Below are 24,227 nucleotides of genomic sequence, written 5' to 3' on the forward strand. Positions count from 1 at the left end.
AAGCCAGCGTGAGAAGAGCGCCCGAGTTTACGCTGACGTCGATGTCGAGTAAGAGCAAAGCTTCACCGTTTGACCCTTCCGGTTGGAAGTTTTGGCCAAAAAAAAAAAACAAGGGGGAAAAAAAAAAAAACTTCACAAACTCCTGACATTTTTAAAGCAGCACCGCTCCAAAAAAAGAAACCAATTGCCCTCCACAACATGCCCTCCACATCGTCACGTTATGAGTTTCACTGGGCTGCCGACTCGAGCGTCGGCGATATTACAGGCGCAGTTAATCTAAATAAAATGAGCGCAGGAGTGCTGCGTCAGCATTCTTGGTCCCTGCCATTTCTCCTGGTATTAAATTGCCCTGCTCAGTGTTTCCCCAGAGTTCTGAAAAGGCTGAGAAGTACCAGCGTATTATTCTCCTCGTCTTCAGTCTGCAGTGTCTTGTGAGAGACAGAGCTCTGTTTAATATGGAGGTCCCGTCTCTATCTCTAGTTCTCTTTGTCTTCCGTTTCTGACTCTGTCCATCCCGAGAGGACTCTCTGGCCCCGAGGCTTTCTAGAGCCTGCTTCTTTTTTTTTTTTTTTAAATTTTATTTCTTTTTTTTTTAACACCCGTTACATTTTAATATCTGCACCGCATTTTATGCGGTTGTGTCTGGGCTGGGGTTTTTTTTTTGGTTTTGGTTTGTTTCTGAAGGAGCATAGCTGTAACTCAGGTGTCCTGTCCTTCGTGTCATTCGAGACGGGTTCCTCCACAGGCCTCCTCCCAAACGTGTGCGGTGATCTTGTCATTCATCACCTGGTGCTGGAGTGGGTGGGAACTGTGCCGTCTTTCATTTCTCTCCCCTTTTGTTTCTCGCCATCTCTCTAGCTTTTTTTTTTTTTTTTTTTTAACAGGAATAACAAGATTTAACCCGTACCTCCTACCGCCAGGGATCTTCAGCGCTGGCGGCGTTGAAACGCAGCGATGTGAAATGTTCAGGGTTTATTTTGCATAGAGCCAAGCGAAAATAGCGGTCATTCATTTGCAATGCGCTGTTTCACCAGTGTCCATGCTGAGAAAATGGAGACACAGTGTGTTCCTTAACCCGACTGAAAAGGCCCTCATAGAGAGACATTGCGGCCTTTGTTTTCTCTTTTTTTTTTTTTCTTCTTGAGCAATCCTTGGAATGCGCGTTGCTCAATTTTAGTACGTCAGATAATTTCGTCGTGAGCCGTACGGCATAGCTTGGGGAGACGACTGCCAGTTGACCCATCGTGCGTGCGAAAGCAAAGCTCCACTGTTTGCCTTTTCTCCCTATGCAACATTTGCTAAAATGCTAATGGGGAAGTTAGCACCGCGTATCTGTCATCTGCGAGAAGATCACCCGCCTCGGCTGATCCGTCAGGGAGGTGGACAGAAGTTAGTCAGAACATGATGGACGGCTTCTTGAAACCCCAAAGGAGGTGGACGGTTTGGCGGGGGGAGGGGTGGAGGGGGGGGGGTTTAGCTTTCCGTGGAGCTATAATAACACACAGTAACATGAGAGGTGAAGGGAAGCTAGGCTAGGCTAACACTCAGGCAAGGCCTTGCATTTTAAATGCTACCCAGCAGGACTTGGTGAATGAGGATGAGGGATGAGGGTGGAAGTACGGGGGGGGGGGGGGCTGATTGTTTCTGAGCTGTGACATTTAGCTGATTGATCAGGTGTTAACACGACGGCTGGAAACAGCCATCCACTGGCAAAGCCTAAGTGATCTCAATTATTCAAATGGAGGGAAGTTCCTCAGGAGGGACGCCGCAGGCTTCGAGGCTGTCAGGGACGGACTCAACGCCTGACGGATGACAAAAAAAAAAAACGCTGCATTCTTGCAGAGCTTGTGGTGGACGTTTTTTTTTTCCCGCTCTCCTCGACTAGCAGGTTTTTATAATGCGATATGATGTGAATCCGTCGGTCCAAACTCAATATGTGTGTTTTTTTTTTTAATCTGCTTCTCAGTGGTGTTGGATTTCAATCTAAGCGCTAAATTACCACAGAGTTTAGCATCCACGTCTTGTCAGGTTCATATCACATCACGTAACAAAACCTACAAGTTAAGTCAAACGGCCTAAGGAGAGAAAACCCAGCTTGTTTGCTAGCTAGCAAAGTGTTTAGCATTGAGCTTGGGGTGTCAGGGACAGTCTAGTCGTCTGACCGATGATACAAATAAATAAATAAATAAATAAATAAATAAATGAACGTATAGAGCTTGATCGATTTACTCTCCTCAGGCAATTGACCTAGCTTTGACTAGCAGGTTTTCGCGCCGCGATACGATACGACTCCGTAGCGGCGTGGTTTAAACAAGTCAGACCCGGTGCGAGTTATCGATCTGCTTCTCAGCGGTGTGGATTTTCAATCTATGAACACGGAACAATCGGATTTTTTTTTTTTTTTTTTCCCGCAACTCAAACACGACAGGCTTCAATGAACCCTTACTCAGCACTCAGACAGTTGAAGGCTCGGACGGCGAATTTGGCCTAGCGAATTCCGAAGCGCTGCATTATTGCTTAAATACACCTTGTTTAAAAAAAAACAAAAAAAACCCAACATAATAATAAAAAAAAAAAAACACGATCAAATGAGTGTATTTATTCCCACTGGGGAGAGAGAGAGAGAGAGAGAGAGAGAGAGAGAGAACGTGAGCTTCCTCTACCCTCTGTGGGTTTTTGTCTTTGGGAGTGTAAACGGAGAAAAGTGCAAGGTTATGTAATAAGTTATCGATTTTGCTCTTAGCGAGAGATTGAGGTGCCGGGCCTGCGCTCCCTGAGGAGGGAAACTCTTGACAACAGGGCCCTCACTGCCGCTCAGCCACAGCTCAAGTCCCTCAAGCTGCTCACATATCACTTTCACCTCAGGGTTAAAGCTGCTCTTAACACACACACACACACACACACACATAGATAGATATGTACACACATATACTGTATACATGCGTGCACGCCTAAACGCATATAGCATGAATGCTTAAATGGAGATCTGTGCCACGGTCTCCTCCGGACAGACAGCAAGCAATTACAGAAAAGACAAAGGGTTGTGTGTGGGTGAGGGTGAGAGCGAGAGTGAGGGTGTGTGGCGGCGTGACAGGGGAAAGTGAGTAAGCCTACCCAAGTGTTTATGTGGAGAATGTTTAGACAGGTAAAAGACGGCTGTGTGAAAGCCAGTGGGTTTTGTCGTCATGCTTCAGGATAGAGGTATCCGAGCTTTGTGCGCGTTTGCGCGTTTGTGACGGAGATGTCAGGATGCGTTAGCGTTGCCGGGGGGGACGGGTAGAAGAAGGTAGGGGGTCTTTGTTTTGAAGCAGAAGGGGTCACGGGGGGTCACTCCTTAGGCGAGTCAAAGGTCACCCGGCCACCTCGTTTATCTTCCAGCCTGGCAGCGAGCTGTCATTGCATTGTCCGAAACACATCGCGCGCAAACGTGCTAAAGTGAAGTTAATATACGCTGACCTCAAAAGACCAGGCAGTGGTGAAAAACATCACGCCATTATCTGAGAAATGCCAAAGATGTGCCTGTTCTTTTGTTGTTTTCTTCTCCCCTCACGAGCCATTTGATTTCTCATCATAGTGTTCATCTGTCCCGTTTTTATTTTTATTCTGTAGGGTTTTCACAATAGGGTGACAATAGCCTCAGCTGATAATAATAATAATAATAATAATAAGTAAAAAAACATTCTGGATGCATTGGATAAATTGCCAGCATTTAGCATATAAGGCGCTCTGACTATAGTACTAAATGCTGTATAACGATGTTAAAGTGCTACACCCAAATTGCCCAAGTAAGTAGTTTATTAAAGTAATACACCCCCTCTGGTAGAGCTAGCTAGCACCATTCAGTGTTAGCTAGACAGAAAAGGGTTTAGCATCTCCATTTTGTCTCTGCCTGTAGCTATGAATGCGGTATAACAAAATATTAGTATTAGCATAGTAAAAAAAATTAATAATCATCCAGCTGTGCTAAATGTACTTTTAATATCTAATGCTAGCTAGCAAAGTGTTCACAGTGCCAACGGTTTGTGACTAAGTAAGTAAGTAAGTAAGTAAGTAGTTGTGGGTGGAGCTAGCTTGCAAACCCAAATGCTAACAAAAAAAAAGAAGTTCTTTTTAAATAATAAAACAAAAGAGTCAAAAAGGAAATCTCAAACATTTTATAGATAAAACATTTAGTCAAGCTAGCAAACCATTTAGCATCCAGCTAACAGCTGTGTATACTGTATGTAGTATACTAAAATAGTTCTAAGTACCTATGGTTTTACGTTAAACAGTATAATAGTATTCATATCATTTAATTAGTAGTAAATAATGGCACCTGTGTGACATAGTGCTTAGGATTCAGTGCTTTGTAGCTAGCAAAACATTTATCAGCCGTAGCTGCCTTTAGCTATGCATGTATTGTAATGAAACAGTTCCTGGTGTGTATTTTAAATTCTAATCACTAAGGAGTACATTAAAATAATGGCATCTTTTAGCATTCAGTTCTCAGGTTGGACATAAAGTAAATATATATATATATCTATCTATCTATGTTTTTTTTATTTATTTTTTTTATTGAGACACACCTAAATAGAGATGATTTATTGATAAAAAAAAATCGATAACATAGCATCCGGTTCTCCTTTGACTAGCTGGCTCAAGCAAATATCCCAAACATTAGGTGCTGGAAGTACACAAATCACATTTACACAAACTATGCCCAACGTTTGGATGGAAATACGCCGGCAGTCACACAGCGCAAATGATAAATGCGCTCTAAATCACTTCCCGCCTTCGACAGAATTATGTAACGCTTCGCACTGATAAAGTACATCTTAATGTCAGCAAAACCTTGCATGAATGAAGAAGAGCATTAGGTTATGTCGTCCCGTGCCGCGATGATTAATGACCCTAAACAACGGTTGTTTTATGACTCCAGTGCATTAGTGTTCATGCGATCGATATTTACTTTCGAATGCCTTTTAGTGAACTCGCGATTGCGATTTATTCCCTTTCATTTTTATTAAGGTTGTTTACTCGGCGCTTAAACAACGCGCCATGTCCATGTGCATATTTTAAGCATTTACCTTTTATAAAAATGGAAATGTTTTCTTTTCTTTCGTTTTCTTTTTTTTTTTTTTTTCTTTTTCTTTCTCCCCCATGGAAATAGGCCGTGTGCTTTCTATGATGAAAAACCGAGCTTTTGAAGCCGTCATTATGGAAGCCGGATTAGCGAGACATCATAGGAAAAACGGCGCGTTTGTGTGTAATCAGGCTGTTCAGTTATCTTTATTTACACATCAGTACTGCTTCGGTGGAAAAAAAAAAAAAAAAAAAAAAAAGAAAGACTCTTTTGTTGTTGTTGTTGACTAAGAAACCTCAGTCATTACGGAATATTTCTCATTATGTTTGTTTATGAGGGAGACTCAATGGGTTTGTCGTTAAAAGAGCCTGCGTGTGTTGTGGGTTTAGCCCCACCCCCCCAGAAAAAATTGCATTTCGAAGCGTTACGTTTGAACGTTGCTGTGTGTAAATGAAGAACAGATCAAATTCCTAGAACAAGCAGGGGGTTACGTTAGGGGGAAAAAAAGCAAGGCAGTTGAGATCGCATTGCTACACGCTGCAGATATTCTTGCAGATGCTTTTCTGCTCACCCCGGTTGTAAAGAGTGATTGTTTGAGTTACTGGATCCTTCCTGGCAGCTCGAAGCAATGTCGCTCGCTCGGCGTTTTTTTTTGTTTTTCGCACCATTCTGTGTAAACTCTAGAGACTGTTGTGTTTGAGAAAATCCCTGGAGATGAGCAGATTCTGAAATACTCAAACCAGCCCGACTGGTACGAACAACCGTGCAACGGCTAACGTCACAGACATCACACATCGCACATCCTCTCCCTCCCCCCTTCCCCCCCCCCCGACGGTGAGTGTAGTAAAAAGAAAAAAGAAAAAAAAAAAAAAGAGCTGCTGCTGTAATCATAACCATTGTGCTCTTTGTAAGAATAAGATACATCCCAGGACTCTTTATCTACACCCCGTCCACCACTGAACATCCTTTCAACACACTTTTCTTCTTTTTTTTATACTTTATAATATACAGTCGTAGAAGAGTAACGATTTATTACAAGGTGAGTGTTTCCTTTCAGATCTGGTTCATCTCAAGGTTCGTCTCAGGACGTTTTCCCTTGCCACGGCCGTCTCTGGTTTGCTCGTTAGCGAACTGAGTCGACGTCCTGATTTCTGTCGAGCCGCTCCGTGACGATGTCCGTTGGTAAAACCGAAACGACCGAACGGAAGGCAGAACCCATATCGCAGGCTCGTCCGATAAATAAACAGATAAATAATCCGGACTGACGTTCTTTTCCTTCCCGGCCGTGCTCCGTTTGTTATAATTCCTGGATAATTTAATGTCCAGGAGCTGCGGCGAGACACGAAACTGCGCTTGTTGAGCGAGTTGATTACCGTTATCAATAAACGTGGGAATTTATTTGCACTGCAGCTCAGACCAGATCTGGGAATTTGATCCGGTGGCTGATCGATCGGCCTCCAGACCTCACGTAGTGAGAGATCGGAAGGCGAGAGTGTGTGTGTGTGTGAGAGAGAGAGAGAGAGAGAATGAATGCAAGAGTGAGCCACAGGGTATGTGTGGCACCATAATGACGGATTGTCAATCTTCTTTTGCTTGTGTGTGTGTGTGTGTGTGTGTGTGTGTGGGGTGTATGTAAAACCGTGCCGACGCTGCATGGTCGTATAGCTGATTAGTTGTGGTCATAGAGCCTTTGACTGTCCAGACCTTTGGGTTCATGTCTCTCTTATATGCTGAATAACCGACGTCCCTTTCTCATCTAAAGTCTTTCATCTCTCTTTCTTCCTCCCTCTCTTTTTCTGTGATCAGCCGCAGCGTTGCTTTCATTGTAGTCCTTGAACTGCGCACGCAGATTTGAAGGAATCGTTTAGGATAACGATTCGACTCTTACTCCAAAGGGTGCTTAAAGTTGGCATCTTTCATTTTCCGGTTCGTAGGGGTGCCAAAATTTATCGTCTGCCGCATAGCATTTGCAATTTTCCGAATTCCTTAGTAGAGCAATACGGGAGAGAGTCGAAAGCAAGACTTTTCTGCCTTTTTAGATAAAGCAGCGGATGATACAAAAAAAAAAAAGGAGCAAGTCACTGAAGGGGAAAGGACACGAGACATGAAGGACACATTTGCGTCGTCAGTTGAGGTTTTCGATACTTATTAGCTTCCAATCAGAAACTGCAACAACAACTTTTTTCTTTAAAGGAACGCTGGCAGGGACATTCTCTCCATCAGGGAGAAGAATGAATTCATGAGAACCGAGGAGTTCACGAGTTCTGTCCACTTTGTCCATGTACAATGCGGCATGCCAATAAACCTCCAATAAATTCTACGCTTCTACGTTTCTTTTCCATTCCTAAATACGCGTGCAACACATCAGCTGCTCCGGGAAGAGAGAGAGAAATGACAGGTGTTCCACATTTGGCCAGGTTCTTCTCAGGCGACGCTCATTTCGCTTCAGTGTAGTCCACTCACTGTTGGAGATACCTAATTACACGTAGCTTAGGACTTGTAAAAAAGTCGGGCGAATTTCCACGGGTCATTTGAATCCGTGCCTTAATTCGACCCGCGGAACATCTGGCGGTCGTAGCGGGCCTCCCAGATGCATTCGTAGCAGCGGTTGTGATCGAGTTCCGAATCGAATCTCCGTAGCTCGAATAATAAGAAACGTTAGAAGTCAGAAGGTTCATTTTTTTCTCGACCGGGGGCCGACGCGTCTCGCCGACACAAATCCGATTCTCGGGAACGAAAGTGAGGTGATGCGTTACGTAAGAAAACGTCACGTTTCAGAAAACCGACACTTACGTTGTCTTGTGGCGTTATCGCTAATACATAGCTTTGATGCAGTTGGTGCAATTTAAAAAGCAGGATCTCAGGGTCCGTCCTCATTTTGGTTGCGTCAGTTGATTCTTTTGGACTACAAGAACGTAGTGGAAGATGTGCACCAATTCCCAAGCCTGCATCTGCAACATTTTCTTTCACTTTGCATCATCTCAAAGTGTCCTTCTCCTTCTTAGTATAAGAGAATGCTAATCTTCTCTTTGTTTCTCGGCGGAAAGCTACTTATCCGTCACTCGGCCTAGGTAGCAGCCATGAATGGGCGGTTTGTGTGCATGTAGCCCGTTCTGTCCTAGCTAATGCGAAGGGCTCTGGTCGAATTAGCCGAACATGATCCGTCTTTTAACCACTTAATCCGCCATTTTGGCAATCCTCACCCTTCTTTATTTCTTTATTTATTTATTTATTCCTTCCCCCTTCCATTCAGTATATCATTTTGTACTTTACACCCAAAGCTCCTTCGTTTTGACGTCGGCTGGAGGTGTCCGGAATGGGCGATGGAAACAAGAAGCTTTTATTATTTGATTTTTTGGGTGATTTTCGGTTCATCCTTCGCTCCTTTTTTTTGCTTTCGGACTTGCACGTACCTCAGCTTCTGGAGAGGCCGGATTAAAATGCCTGGAGCTATGAAGCCCGTCGCTTAGTTATGGTGTAAGGTGCTGAGCTTTCTCTTCATTTTACAAGGTGTTGCCTCATACAGATCTCATACAGGTTGATATAATCAAAGAAAAGAAAAAAAAAACAAGTGCTGCTCTCAGGAACTATGATAAGACTATTATTTTTTTTTTTTTAAATAGTTACAAGGCATGTTACTAATAATGGCCAGATCCAAATTGGTACAAAGGGTGCAGTTTTAATCTGGCTAATGTAAAATTCTACTGAGAATTGATTTAAAAACAAAAAAAAGACGATATTTAAACTTCATATCAACTATTAAACAAATATAGTGCAGGCTCTAAGGGAAAGGAAGAGGAGAGGCATAAAATGTAGGCCAAGCTGTGTGCAAAGCGATGGTTATGACAGCATTTATATTTATAAAGTCGTTTTCCTATTTTCGTTGCGCCCGGAATGAGGGCCAGCGTTTCCGGATACGTTTAAGTACAGGAAATCACATCTTTTACTTTATCATGCTGATTTCCACCCCAGCCCGCCCTCCCCCGTACCGTCAGGAACGGAGCCCAGCTGTAGCTCTCCATTCAGTCTTTATTGCTCCGGTCGTCATGTTCTCATCGCTGCCTGGCTTTCTTTTCACCAAAGCAAAATTTCCAGTATAAATACGCAGAGACGGCTGGCTGAATGTCAAATCGGCGACCTTGACACGACACAACACGAATGCCCTGTAGGGGAAACAGCCATCAGCTGGTCTGTCTGCTTCCTGTGGCTTTGCAAGCGACTGTATTTGATTTTGTCTTCTTCTTTCTTTTTTTGTTGTTTTTTTTTTTCATCCCACAAAGTGCCGGATCAATCATACAAATGAGCTCCTGACGGGCCGACTTTGATGCGCGACCTCGCTGGAGATTAGGACGAGCTCGATAACGGCTTCTTACCGAGGAATTAAACACTTCCAGTTGGGCTAACGGGAGATTACGTGCTAGCCGTGGTACCGAGCGGAGAACTATAAACATCTCTCGAAAAAGACCGCGGCATAATGACAATGTTGCTGGAGGCCACCTGAGCAAAAAATACACCTGAGCCGATCATCATAAAATCATCTGACAGCACAAAATCACACTGCCGGCCTGTCAAATCAGGATATTAGAAATTATTATTATCATCTGCTGTGGCCACAGGAAGCGACATGTCTATCTGTCATGCAATGCCGACTCCGGCTGAAAGCCTCATCCATCGTCCGTCCATCTTTCTACGTTCTGTGTGTTCAGGAATGCCAAGATACTTGACAAAAAAACTATATCTTCACCCCCTTCGGAGCTCCCATCACCACCCCCCCCCCCACTTCAACTGTGTGTCCAAATGAGATAGCGCTTCTTTGTCTCGAGAAATGCCATTGAGACATTTTCACTGGTTGCTCATTTCTCTGTCTTGGCCGGATTGCAAGGCTTTCGTCTTCAGTCAGGGCCATGAATAGCCAAATCCTGACTGAGCCGCTGTGTTTGTCTCGTCCCGTGACTCAAACCAAAGGCTTGACCACTAGAAGGAATATTACAGTCCTGGCTTTGCCAAGACTGCTGTAATCTCTGCTCGTCTCGTTCTGTTTAACCCTTTAGGCTAACTAAAGTACTAATTCACGTGTCTTTATGATAAAAACGTACCACGTACAGAACGCCCAAGACCAAGGGCACATGACCGTAACCCTTATACGCGTTTCCTGTGCTAGGAACCCGATAACTTGCCCAAATCCACCCGGAAAATCACAGCCGTATTTGATATTTTATCGGTCAGCGTTTGAAACTCATCCAATAACCGCTTTTTGTTTTGGTTTCAGAAGACGACAGGAAAGACCGAGCACTTCCTGGAGAGTCTTTATACTGAATACTTACAGTATGTAATATACTTAAGAGCTTGTTTTTATCGCCATGTCAAGTTAGCTAAAGGCGTCCTACGGTGTCCCTTTTACATTTACGGCATTTTGGCAGACGCCCTTATCCAGAGCGACTGAGCAATTGAGGGTTAAGAGCCTTGCCCAAGGGCGCAACAGTGGTAGATTGAACTCCTGACCTTCTGATCAGTAACCCAGAACCTTTAACCCAAAAGGTATCCCAAAAGGTATCCCGAAAGGTAACCCAAAAGGTATCCCATGGTGCCTCTTCTGAAGTTCTCGGAGCTGATTCTGCCGCATGGCGTCATCGAGCGCTAATAATTCTGTCAGCGCACTAGGAAAACACCGATAAATAAATCTTTCACAAGAAGACATGCTAAACGATCGTTCTGACAGCGTCTGCATGACAATGGTGTGTTTTTATGACCTGCACAAGGCCTGGCCATGTTTGCAGGCGTGGAATGCGCAACCCAGGAACGTCTCTGTTTGTACTCGCTCGGAGTCTCTCTCAGATCTTCCGAGCTCGCATTGATTCCGAGGCTTAATTTGCCACCAGGCCGCTCGTGTAAACATCAGAGACGCTCGGGCTCCTCAGACGGCGCAAATAAACACACCTCGATCGCTCAAACATAAAAATAAACCGCTGCCGTGTGGCCCTGACACACTCGGGTGTCAGCGGGTTGAGAGCCCTCCCGTTTTGGTGATTTGCGACGGCGCTAATCTTAGCATGTTAGCGCGGGAGCCGCTGGCAGACCGCGGTCAGGTGCTTAAGCCCTCGGCTCATGTGGGATCTAGTCTTCATAGCCTTCATAGCCTTACCTAGAAACCGGCGATGCTTAGTCATGAGATAAACGTTAACCCGTGAAACATGGAACTCCTGCTGGCGCGCCTTCCTTTATTTTTTTTAAATATCGAATTATCATTATAATAAGCCTGGTATTAAATGACAAGTTCCTAGAAGCTTAAAGCCGCGATGACCGGCGTACACGTCCTGTTTAGAGATCCCTCTGCCTAAGCTGGGGATCCTGCTTTCAATTACCAAGCTTCGCAGGTTAGAAATACCAGAGATAAAAATCACATCTCTCCCTTTCTCCTCTCCTCTAGCGGTCCGGAGATCGGTCTTTATTCAGCGCGTTCCCTTCCCAGGCTGGGGCTCTGAGCTAAATAGGCAGTGACAGCGCTTTCATGTAGCTGAAATGAGTATACTTTGCTCCTCAGAACCCCCTCCATTTCCAGTGCTGAGGTGTTAAAAAGGGGGAAACCGACGAGACCTCTTACCGCTCCTTCCATTTTAGACTTGACGCAGGAGGTTGTTTTTTTTGTTTTTTTTTCTTCTTCTTCTGCAATGGATTGAAAAAAAAAAAAGAAAAGATTTGACAATCGGTACAGCCTCCATGCCGAACACCAGTGATAATCATTAATGGTGCGCGAATATACGTTTGGGTAATGAAGGCATGCTTTAAGGTTTTTATAGGGGTCAGATTCTGTTTTTAGACTCAAACAGCTGGTGTGTATAGAAAGCCAGACCAAGACTAGCACATTTCTACTAAAAAAAAAAAAAAAAAAAACCACACTAGCTTTCTTTTATTTCAGTCATTAACCTGGAAAAGAAAACATAACTAATAGTTCCTCGGAAAGATCCATTGCTCCTAGTGTCCTCCTGTACAGCGTGGAGTTTGTTCGGTATAATTATCGACCATGATGTCATTTAAAATGATATTATAGCTACCATTCTGCAAATTACAGTATTTAAAAAAAAAAGGCTTGCGTATATGTTTTTACCGAGCAAATGGTACGGTGTAGAGTCCAAGTTTTCCGAATGCTTATTTGAGTTTATTTTTTTTTTTTCTTTTCTTTTTTTTTTCTCCTCTAGTACCTGACCTGGTGTCCCTTTCTGCAGAGTTTAATACAAGAGGTGCCAGTGTTCGGTAATCAAATTATGTTTAGTTATAGAGCGTGGGCGCTAAATTGGATTCCGAAGAGAAGAGGTCCTGTGAATTCCTAGCCAGCGTAATTCTCAGGGTCTGGTGTTATGATGGCACTTCATTAGAAACACCGTCTGTATGGTCTGATGAAATAAATTGCTGGTGCAAATGACTCGCTGTCATTGAGACGTGGTAGGGAGGTGGTTGGGTTTTTTTAACACCGTGCCTCAGGCTATCCAGCCCTAATTTGAGCTTCATCTGTGATCTGGGGATGCCTGCGGGACGTCTTTTTTTTTTTTTTTTTTTTTTTTTTCCCCTCTTCCTCCCGCTAAAGGTGAAACGCTGGAATAATCCCGTTAAGTTTCCTATTTTCTACACTAACCTTGCCTTTGTTTTGTTTTTTTTCTCCGCTTAGAGGACATCTCTGTCTCTCCCTCTCTCTCTGTCTCTCTCTCTCTCTCTCGCTGTCTTTCCCTCTCCTTGTTTAATGAAGAAGGGCTATTTAAAAATAAACTTACAGAAGATCAATATGATCAGTCCTAAGTAAAGTCTGCTCTGCTTCCTGCTTTGTGTGTGTGTGTGTGTGTGTGGAGTTTTTTCAAGCGTGCTCATGATGCCAGAGGGCCAGGTTGATCCAATCTCCAGCTGTTGGACGATGTGAACACAAGCTCAGATCTGTTCTTCCCTGCCCTCTTCTTTATATGAGCTCAACTGTGAAAGAGGTTGTAACTTTGTCTCTGTCTCTCTCTATCTCTCTCTCTCTCTCTCTCTCCCTCCTTCGATCTCTCTCTCAGCCTGCGGCCGCGGCTTCTTCAAGTCCTCGTCGCAGGACCTGCAGTGTTCGCGCTGTCCTGCCCACAGCTACAACGACAGAGAAGGATCCCGGAAGTGCGAATGCGAGGACGGCTACTACCGAGCGCCCTCAGATCCTCCCTCCGTCGCCTGCACAAGTGAGTCCAGTCACACGCCAGGGGTGCCAATATTTTCGAGCCCTCGCCGCGATGATACGGGAAACACGGGAAGGCTGAAATCCGGAACACGTATCCGAACGTAGCGTTTCCTCGGCTGAAAAAGTCGATCCGTCGAACGGGGAAGGATATAAAGGCGCACGTTCACAGTCACCTTCGTTCAGGCCGGCTTTCCGTAGGTGAACTTTGACCTGTGAGTCGACCTCGCTTGGTGTTGTGAGCCAGCAGAAAACAAGAGAGCGGGTCTTTTTGGTCGTTTAAATAAGAATTGAGAACTTTATACTGAAATTTTGCCTTGCTAGAGGTTTTTGTGGTCAAATTCGGCTTTTTCTCTCTGCCTGCTAGGATTTTCTTGCTAGCAATGGCAGCAGCTCTACACACACACGCACACACACACACACACACACACACACACACACACACACACAAAAGTAAAGTCGTATGTCCAACATGTTTTGCGACAAGATTCCATCTAAACACCTCACTCATATTATTCGTTACGTTAAAAATTGTAATAGTAATAATAATAATAAGAAAGTTGTTGTTGACCTTCTCAAAATGGCGGCTCCCACGTGCAGTCTGAGTGTAATTTGTTTCATTTAAGTTACACAGAGTCTTTTCTGAGGAATGTACCAACATATCCGAGGAAAATGTCGACATCCCCGACAGTTTTGTTATGTTATCACAGCCACAAGACATTTCAATCGCTCATGGTCACGATTTAATGACTCCACGCTAACAAGCTAAAGACGTTTCCTCAGTTATTCGCTAGTTCATGCTCGCCATCTTTCTTTCCCAGACTGAGCATTCTTACAGCTCTAGTCACGTGACCTGGAGGTGTCAATTCACGAAGAAGATCCTAATACATCAAGTTAGCTTGTTGTTCTTAGCACTTATGCTTATGTTCTGTTATGCTATGCTATGCTATGCTATGCTTATGTTTTAGTCAGATTACCTCACAGCATGCACATGGTGTCCTGTCTGCTGATTTGAGTGCTGTTAAAATGGTGAATTTTTAGTGAGAGCTATTTTGTAACGTGTTATTTGGAGCTACTGTTGCTTCCTTGAGCTAGCTAGCGCTATGTTTGACAGTCCAGAGTAATAGCTTCTGAAAAATCCTGCCTGATCCGACTAGCTGTTCAAGTCAGCAGTGGTTTGCTGTTTTTATTATTATTATTTTTTTAACCTCAGGAATGTTTAAAAGGTTTTCTTTTGTTTTGTTGTTGTTGTTTTTAAACAGAGGCTAAACAAATATATGGCTAGTTTGCTAGCTAAAAAGCGAGCTAACGTCAGTTCTCATTAGCAGGCAGACCAAATGAGTTTTAGATGAAAAATGTAGTTAAGCAGTGGCACATGAAGTAGTGAAGTCAATTAAATGTCTTTTTACTTACAAAAGCGGAGATGAATAACGCGTGGGTGTTTTTTTTTTTATCCTTTGTTTACCACAAACGCTAGTTAGAAGTTAGCCGTTCTCAGTACGCTGTGTCCAGGCTTGTCGGTTGTTATTGTTATTCTTAAGTCTTAAAGTGATCTCTGTGTCATGTCTAATTTTTCATCCATGATAAATATTAGCTAATAGCTCGGTGTCTGAGATTTGGAACGCTTGTTTTGTCCAATCGTTCTCTCTCTTTCTCTCTCTCTCTCTCTCTCTCTCTCTCTCGCTCTCTCGTTCTTGTAGCTAATGAACAGAGGGCCAATTTGCTGTTTCCCTTCAAATTAGATTGCAATTACTGTCAGCACTGGAAGCCACAGGTCCCGGACGCTCCTCTCCCACCTCTCGCCCCTCGTCCTCTCCTCCTTTCCTCTCCCCACTTTCATTTGTTCCAGCGAGTGCCGCAATTACGCTCCAGCCATTGATGACTTGTTTACACAGACCAAGCGAGTAGAGGGAGAGATGGAGGCAAGGAGGAAGGGAGGGAGCGAGGGTGCTGCTGGTTTGTTAATCCACTACAAGCAGGTTTATTCAAGAAGAACACCCCCCCCCACCACCACCACCACCTCCACCCTCTCAGCCTTTTCCCTTCTCTTTCTTTCCTTCCCTTCCCTTTATGCTCTTAAAATAAAAGTGAAAAATCGTGGGAAGAGAGGAAACGATGGGAAGGTGAGACGGCCTCCTTAACCTGACAAGATGACTCCTAGCGTCGGCCTCGATTTCCGCGTCAAGCTCCGTCGACAATATGGATCTAATTAGATTTTTAAGATGGCTTGTTAGATGGAAGTAAGAGACGTACTACATTGGAACACAGCCTCTATTCCTCTTTTATCGCCTCAAAGAGTCAAAGGATCAGCTGATCGAGTACCTGTTTCACAACGTAGCATAGCGCATTAAAATGTCTGCTTCCTCCTGACGATTTTTCTTTCTCTGTATTCCTTCGTGGGGTTTTTTATTATATTTTTCTCCCCCCTCAAACACGCGCCGTGAAACATTTGCAGCCCACGCGTCTGCTTCGTTTGTGACTGAAACAAAAGACAGGAACACGCTGTTTGCAATTTGCTCTAATGGTTACCCGCTACACCTAATCAGGAAACAGCAGGAAAGCCCTTTCTTTCTCTCTCTCTCTCTCTCTCTCTCTCTCTCTTTCTCCATATACATCCCTCACACATCTCCGTGCGACCCGTTCATGACTAGATCGTGGTTTCTGCGTCTGGCTAGGAAAACATTCATTCCAGAGCAAAATACGGAATTCGAAATCGTTCTTCGCCATTTTTTTTTTTTTGCAACCTCTCCGACTGAGCAAAGTCACTCGTTCTACTTTACGGCATGCGATTTGTAACGTCTACCCGGAGTCGTCATTTAACGCTTAAAAAACGCAATCCCTCGGCTTTAGGCGCAGCTGCGTAGGCCGGCTCGCTTCCAGAAACAACTCTCACGGCGTCGTTCCGCCAAAAAAAAAATAGTTCCGCGACATTACAGCGCGCTCTTCACAAAGTCTTATCTTAATTATCTGTGGATTAAGTTAACGTGGGCCACGGAGGAAGATTTCCTTGTGGGGATTTGCAGCCGCGGGAGACCGTCGCGGTAATTGGAGGCCAATTTACATTCGCCGAACAAACACGCGGACGGACAGCTTTTAAACCGAACGGGCGTCAACCCGAAGAACCTCAGGCGCTAAACAAATAAAGACACACGATTCTTTAAGACGGGGGGATTAAGAAGCGGCGTAATAAAATTCCGATTCCCGAGCTGCTCAAAAGGGAGAGACATGTCATTGTCCAGATGGGAGAATAATAAATTAATGGCGGTCAAACTTATTCAGAAAAGATGTCCTGCGGTTGTGTGTTTTGGCGTGGCACCACACGACGCCGCATTCCGTTTCGTCTCAGCCAGTGCCGTGACCTAATGAAATATATCGCCGAGGCTTAGGAGCGGGCTCTGCTCCCAATGAAGGTTTCATTATTTTTCAGCCAGCATAGGAAGCAGGGAGTTGTCGACGGATTTCGGAGATGACATCGATCACGCGTCAGCGGTGTGCAGGATCTGGACGGGGAAGAGGAATAGAGACGTATGAGATGTGGCGTTTTTCGTCCATGTGCTCGCGGTCGATACGAGCGTGAGTTTTAGACGCTTGATCGCTGGGATTGGAGTGTGCTCAGGTTGGGCGGTTGATTAGACGATTACATCATCGCCGTTTCAAATATCCGTAGAGCTAGGCGACACAGAAGTAGATTATCTACATGTTTCCATAGTAACAACATACGCAACAAAAATTCAGAACGTGTCAGTCCAATATGTTTAGCTCCGCCTTCTGTGTTTTCATTGGCTGTTGCTTTGAACCAATCAGAATCATCGGCATTTGCGATAACACTATGGGTCGTATAGAATTTTTTGGATTATCGGCCAGTTCTGCTTAATAGGCGGCTGCGGCTCAGGTGGTAGAGCGGGTTGTCCAGTAATCATAGGGTTCGATTTCGCATCCCACGTGCCGAAGTGTCCTTGGATAAGACACTGAATGTCTAGATGTTGCTCCCGATGGCAAGCTAGCGCCTTGCACAGCAGCTCTGCTACCATTGGCGTGTGAGAATGAATGAATGGGTGAATGAGACACGGTGTAAAGCGCTTTGTCGAACCGCTAAGGTTAAAACAGCGCTATATACAGTAACTGCAGACATTTGCGTTTTTCGGCTGTTCTATTTAGACATCTATTTAGAAAACCCAGCTGACTAATATTTCCCCTTTGGCACTTTGCACGACTGAGAGCAGAGTTCAGCCGTCATGTTAGCAAATCTGCTTCATTTCAGTGGCGCTCGTATGGAAGCGACTGGAGCTTAACTACACTTAATTATTGACTTGACTTCTAATAGGAGGCGCAGCTCTGAGCAGATAAGAACTGCATTCCAAAGTTAAGCCCTAAGTCTAGTCACAACACACACACACACACACACTGTGGATCAGCAGATGACCTAATTAACATGCTGTCACTGGAAATCTCAAGTCTGCCTTGCTTGAATGGTCCCGTATCTTATTTTCAGGCATTTTTGTATAATTATTGAGGGTCTATTTATTTTTAATTTCCCAAAAAAAAAAAATAGTCACTTTTCTTAATATGGGTCCTTAGCACCCCAGAACTGTCTGAAAGCCTACACGCTTAAATTGAGCGATCTGGCTCTGTAAAAAGCTACACAGTAGAAGAACATGCTATATACTGTGTTTATACCACAGCGCTCTCGAATTCTCGATTCTGATTGGTCAGAAGGCTCCGTCAGCGGCGCGCTTGTTCTGATACGTCATCGAGCCGTATAATCTATGGCTAATAATAAGCAGATTTTAAAACCGTGCCATTGTTTAACTCTTTACTGCACGGTGTTTATTCGTTTATTTCCATTTTAAAAAAAAAAAAAAAAGTATTATTTACCTTTACTAGGTGGTTAAAGAAATTCGGCAGCTTATAGTCTGGAAAATTCAGTCCAGTAAGTGTAATTGTGATCTCACACATTTTGTGTTATTTTTGACTATTCGATACTTTCCACCATTGCACATTGTTGCCATACAGCAACAATTTACCAACTACTATATGTATACATATATATTCTCCATTATCTCTAAATCACACAGGTGGATCCAGGTGAGGGCGTTTTAGCGATCACTTCCTTGCTATCGAGCGAGACTCCGAAGTGGCACTCGAGGCAGCCTGTGAGTTACTCCTTGTTTATTGCAGGATAATCAGTCCCTTGATCTTTGCCACTCGAGAGTCAAAAGCGAGCGGCTGTGATCATGGAGCCATAACTGCTATCATTATATGTAGCCATGGAAATACCGAACGCACCCCAGGAGGTGAAGTGTGTTTGTGTGTGAGTGGGCGTCGGCTCTTTTCCTGACGGAGCATGAAGTAGGAGGTGAGGCGGTGACGGAAAAAAGAGAGCGGAACGTGCTTGATGGTGTACCGTGATTAGGAAATCCAAATGTGTGCAATGTGATTTTAATAACTGTTTAGCTACGAGGCTTGAATGACATTATTATTATTATCTTTCCAGAGTATACAAAAATAAACCTCACGACACACTTCCTGGTTGCTTTTTGTCGAAGATCGTAGGTATGTTTGTATCGTAGGTAAGCAAGTATGATCATATGCAAGTGTCCTAGTACACAAGCTAGCTACTAGACTAGTAGGCAAGAATGTAAGTACCCTAGTATCTGAATAGGATAGTGGCCAAGCATCCAAGTAAGCAAGCTAGTGAGTTTGCTAGTATGCAAGTATGCTAGTATTCAGACAGGCTAGCTACTATACCAGCGGGCTAGCGTGCGAGCGTACCAGTATGCAAGTAAGCTAGAGTGCTAGTATGCAAGTATGCTAGTATTCAGACAGGCTAGCTACTATACCAGTGGGCTAGCGTGCGAGCGTACCAGTATGCAAGTAAGCTAGAGTGCTAGTATGCAAGTATGCTAGTATTCAGACAGGCTAGCTACTATACCAGCGGGCTAGCGTGCGAGCGTACCAGTATGCAAGTAAGCTAGAGTGCTAGTATGCAAGTATGCTAGTATTCAGACAGGCTAGCTACTATACAAGCAGGCTAGCATGCGAGCGTACCAGTATGCAAGTAAGCTAGAGTGCTAGTATGCAAGTATGCTGGTATTCAGACAGGCTAGCTACTATACAAGCGGGCTAGCGTGCGAGCGTACCAGTATGCAAGTAAGCTAGAGTGCTAGTATGCAAGTATGCTAGTATTCAGACAGGCTAGCTACTATACCAGCGGGCTAGCGTGCGAGCGTACCAGTATGCAAGTAAGCTAGAGTGCTAGTATGCAAGTATGCTGGTATTCAGACAGGCTAGCTACTATACAAGCGGGCTAGCGTGCGAGCGTACCAGTATGCAAGTAAGCTAGAGTGCTAGTATCATATTCTATACGCATGCCCGTATCGATAGAAGTTGTGTTGCCGTTTTAAATTTGCACGCTGTCGCCACATCTTACGATTGCGTCCCGGAGAAAAAGAGAAGGCGTCATGCCGGCGAAGCGAACGCCGAATTGAATTGAGAGAGGAAGATGGGAGACGGGAGAAAATAGAGAGAGTGACAGAAAGAGATGAGAAAGCACAGATACACACGCCACACACTCTTCACCTGCCACAGGTGGCCCTTTCATCTCATCTGATCATGCATTTTCCCCCTCCCTCCTCCTCTGATGAATATTGCAGCATGAATGTGTGTGTATGTGTGTGTGTGAGAGAGAGAGATAGAGAGAGACAGACAGAGAGAGTGTGTGTGTGCCATTATCCCTAATGAGGAGCACCTTTTAAGTGTCGTATTATTCGTCCCTACTGTTCCGAAGCTTGCTTTTTGCCCTCATGCATATGGATGGCGCATCTTGAAAGTAGACGTATCGGCGCCTTCACAAACACCAACTCGTAAACCTGAAGGCTTATTTATTTATTTATTTATTTATTTATTTATTTTTTCTCAATGAGGCTTGTGAAAACGGCTCGAACGACATTCCCGCAACCGGATAGAGGGCGTCATTTTACGAGATGAGGTCGAGTTCCTGGTATTTTAAATGATAAAAGAGACGAATCTGTGTGTTTTTTGTTTTTTTTGTCGGTCGAGGGCGGGTGGTTATTGTAGCCCGTGTCGAGCTGGCCGTAAGTCTTTTTTTTTTTTTTTTTTTTTTTTTTAAGGGTCGACTCGTAAATTTCAGCCGACTGTCGAGAGCATAAAGTTTTACTGCACTCGCGGCGCCTGATCGTTACACGGGAAGCTTGTTATCCTTTTAGTTGGCTAATTAATTAGGATAGGAAATGAATGACTCTACTACCGAGTGTTTTCTTTGATCAAAACATACCTACAGCTGTATTTGTACATGGACGTTCTCGCTGTGGTCGCTGGGACTACGGTTGCGGCGATGGCCTTGGGACTGCGATTACCGCATGCAGTTTGACACTCAGGTCTCCTTTAGTGAACAGTGGACTAGTTCAACAAACAGACTACATATAAAAACCATAACGAACTTTCTTTTACTTTCACACTATCCGTCGTTACCCAGATGAGGACGGGTTCCCTTCTGAGTCTGGTTCCTGTCAAGGTTTCTTCCCCATATCATCTTAGGGAGTTTTTCCCTCACCACCGTCACCACCGGCTCGCTCAATATGGATAATCTCTATCCTGTGTTTATATAATATTTTACTCCCTTGAGGATTTTTATCTGTTTGAAATGTAAACATTTGCGTGAACATCGATCATTAAAATTGTCGTGTAGGTAGGTAGGTAGGTAGGTAGGTAGACGCTAGTGGACTCGGACTTTTGGCCCCAACCGTAGTTTCCAGTGGAAGCTACTATACTTTCGGTCTCATAGCTCATTATTGAGTTCTTTCACTGGCTTGTCTCCTCCTGGTCGGTGCTGACCTTGGTATCTCTCGAGCGCGTCTCGCTTGCATTGTGGAACGTCTTGCAGTATCTGGGTTACACTCTAATTGTGTGTCAGCACTTGCCAGAGGGACCGGATTCTGCATGTTCCCGAGAGGAGAGAATAATCCAGTGTCACTCGTCCCGTCACGTGGCCACATAACTCGGCTGTCTTCCCGCTTTCTTCTCAACCTGACCTCTGTGAACTTCTTAGATCCTGACATACAAAATTTACAAGACGGCAGTCACCTTCTGCGTGGTTAGACAGCTCATCTCTTCGCATTCTTCTCCCATTCTTGCACCTCTCTCTTGGACTTTCCGCAGCCTGGTCTACATCATCTGCAAGCTCGGGGCGATTCTTACTACAAGAACTTTCGGCACTAGGAAACTTTGATTTTTAATTGGCCACCGATCCGATACCAAGTTTCGAGTCGTGTGGTAGGGCAGTGGTGGCTCAGTGGTTAAGACGTTGGACTGCTTGATCAGAAAGTTCAAATCACAGCACTGCCAAGCTACCACTGTTGAGCCCTTGGGCAAGGCCCTTAACCCTCAACTGCTCAGTTGCATAAATGAGATAAATGTAAGTCACTATGGATAAGGGCGTGCGCCAAAATGCCGTAAATGTAAAATGTAAATGGTTCTTGGTATCCAAAACAGGAAGTAATGGGACTTGGGTACCTGGGTTTGAGGCTTTGTTATGCTTCAGTGGTATAGTCTTTTGTACCATTTGCGCTTTTAGATATCTTGATTAAAACAAATTTTTCATTTCTTAAAAACAAACAGAAGTTTGGTTTTAAGTCTTCCGCCACAAACAGAAGTCTCTTTGCGCCGATTTTAGACAGTATTTTTTTTATTTTTTCACATTAACAGCAATCGGATTAAACGAAAATCAAGTTTCACGTTGCGGATTACAGAGAAACAATTAAAAAACATTCCTCATTGTGGCATCCGAAGCATTACATGTTTTATGGAAAATGGTCCCGACCACTGCTCACCCTTCCCGTACGTAACTCGGTTCTTTCTTTTCTCTCCCCCTCCCACACACATCTTCAGGACCTCCTTCAGCTCCTCAGAATCTGGTCTACAACATCAACCAGACCACCGTAACCCTCGAGTGGAACCCTCCGGCCGACTCCGGCGGCCGCGGCGATCTCACCTACCGGATCATATGCAGGAGGTGCAGCTGGGAACCGGAGGAGTGCGTGGCGTGCGGAGGGAACGTGGCGTACACGCCGCAGCAGATCGGTCTCACGGAAACCTCCGTCACCATCAGCGAGCTGCTCCCGCACGCCAACTACACTTTCGAGGTGGAGGCCGTGAACGGCGTCTCGGACCTCAGCCGAACGCAGAGACTCTTTGCCGCCGTCAGCATCGCCACCAGTCAGGCTGGTAAGAACTTTTACTCTGATTAGAAATGCTCTCGGTGCGTGGATTATAGAATCTTGGTTAACTGTTTTATTCTGTCCAAGTTATAAATATTATAGGTTTTGTTTTTCCATATGTGTAACGTGTCCAGATGTGTAACGTGTCCAGATGTTGATTTGCGCTGTAATGCAGTAGGCTTCCCTGATTTGCACTCCGATGCCCGGTCCTTTGCGAGAGCGTGTAATTTTACGAAAACGGCTGAAAATGTTTTACCCCCCCTCATTGGGACTAATTTCACCAATTATTTGGCATGTGCGTCCCCACGGTTCGTAATTTTGTGCTCGGAGTTGCTCGGACGCTGTTGGTAACGGTTAAATAGTCGATCAATCTTAAAAGTCACGTGAGGATTCTGTCATTTTTTTTTTTTTTTAAATTTTTAATTCCGGTTGGATTGGGACACGTGTTTAAAGCGGACAGGTTGACGCTCTTGTCAGGTGTGCTGTTGAAGAAGTGCTTCTGTATCCTGACGAATTACGTTAGCGTTAAGGTTGTGCGTTGCTCACATCGAAGACACGGCAGGAAGCGGCGTGTCCCTTTTTATCCCCCCCCCACCCCCAATCCCATTTCCCCAGAGAGAACCGACTCGTGGTGCTCCGTCGCTGTGCGTACGCACGCTAGATCCCTTCTCTCTAATGGATATTTTTTTAAGGATCATGCAAACAAGATTTTTCTTTCATGCCCAACCACCCATGAAATATAATTTGCCATCAAGTACACACTGACTGTGCTCATTAATGGCGGGGGGGGGTGGGGTTAGCTGAGCTAGATAGTCTTACTGGGTGTTTTACTGTAAGTACAGTGCGAGCACAAATGATCACACACACACATACACGCTTGGCGTAGAAGAAGGCCACATGGAACGGCACATCATTTAAAAGCTCATTTTTCACACTCGGATATATACGTGTGTGTTTTTTTTTTTTTTACAAAGCAGACAAAAGAGCTTGATCTCAGATCTCAGATATGATTTTATAGGCGTGTTCATTTGCTCCGGGATAAAGAAGGACGGAAGGAAGGAAGGAAGGATGGAGGGACTGGAGCAAAGATGAGCGAGCGATGATGAATGTTCAGTGACAGGGACCGTGACAGAGACGCACGGCAGAGCAAGAGACTGCAAGGGCATCCAGACACAGAGAGAGAGAGAGAGAGAGAGAGAGAGAGACCTCAACTCCGTCCAAGCCTTCTATAATGATGCCTGGCTTGCTGACAAAACACAATTACTGCAGCAACCCTGGGCAACATGCAGTGATTAGTTATAGTGCGATTGAGGAAACTTTATCCATGAAGCCGTGTTTATTTTGTCGAAACAGATAGCCGCACGGCTTTTACCTCCTTCATCGACGTATCTGCCGGGTCCAAACGTCCGAGTTCACTACCGAGAACTGTTTTTTATTTCATCAGTTACGGAAAGCAATTACATTTCACACAAAAAGATTCCATCATTATTCACCAACACCAGTAAAAAAAAAAAATCCCCCCCAAGAAACGCATTATTGATCGTAGGCCTGCAACTAACGATTATTTTCATAATTGATTAATCTGACAATTATTTGGGGGTTTTTTCACCCGATTAATCGGACGGGGGGACTTTCAGTAGTATTTATTTATTTATGTATTTAAAATCAAATCCACAAACTGATTGTTACAAATATAAACTTCAGACTAAAACTTTACATTAACACATCAAATGTA

At 44.4% G+C, this 24,227-nt stretch overlaps 1 protein-coding gene across 6 annotated transcripts in view; it reads left to right on the forward strand.

Moving 5' to 3' along the window:
* Positions 1–24,227, forward strand: part of epha7 (eph receptor A7) — a 75,355-nt gene that overhangs the window by 4,940 nt on the left and 46,188 nt on the right. For all 6 annotated transcript variants that reach the window (XM_053643905.1, XM_053643880.1, XM_053643890.1 and 3 more), the window contains 2 exons: positions 13,105–13,260; positions 22,164–22,499. In XM_053643905.1, the coding sequence (XP_053499880.1) occupies positions 13,105–13,260; positions 22,164–22,499 (492 nt within the window). The remainder of the gene's footprint in view (positions 1–13,104; positions 13,261–22,163; positions 22,500–24,227) is intronic.

The sequence above is a fragment of the Ictalurus furcatus genome, chromosome 2, assembly GCF_023375685.1.
Source record: "Ictalurus furcatus strain D&B chromosome 2, Billie_1.0, whole genome shotgun sequence".
NCBI classification, from domain to species: Eukaryota; Metazoa; Chordata; class Actinopteri; order Siluriformes; family Ictaluridae; genus Ictalurus; species Ictalurus furcatus.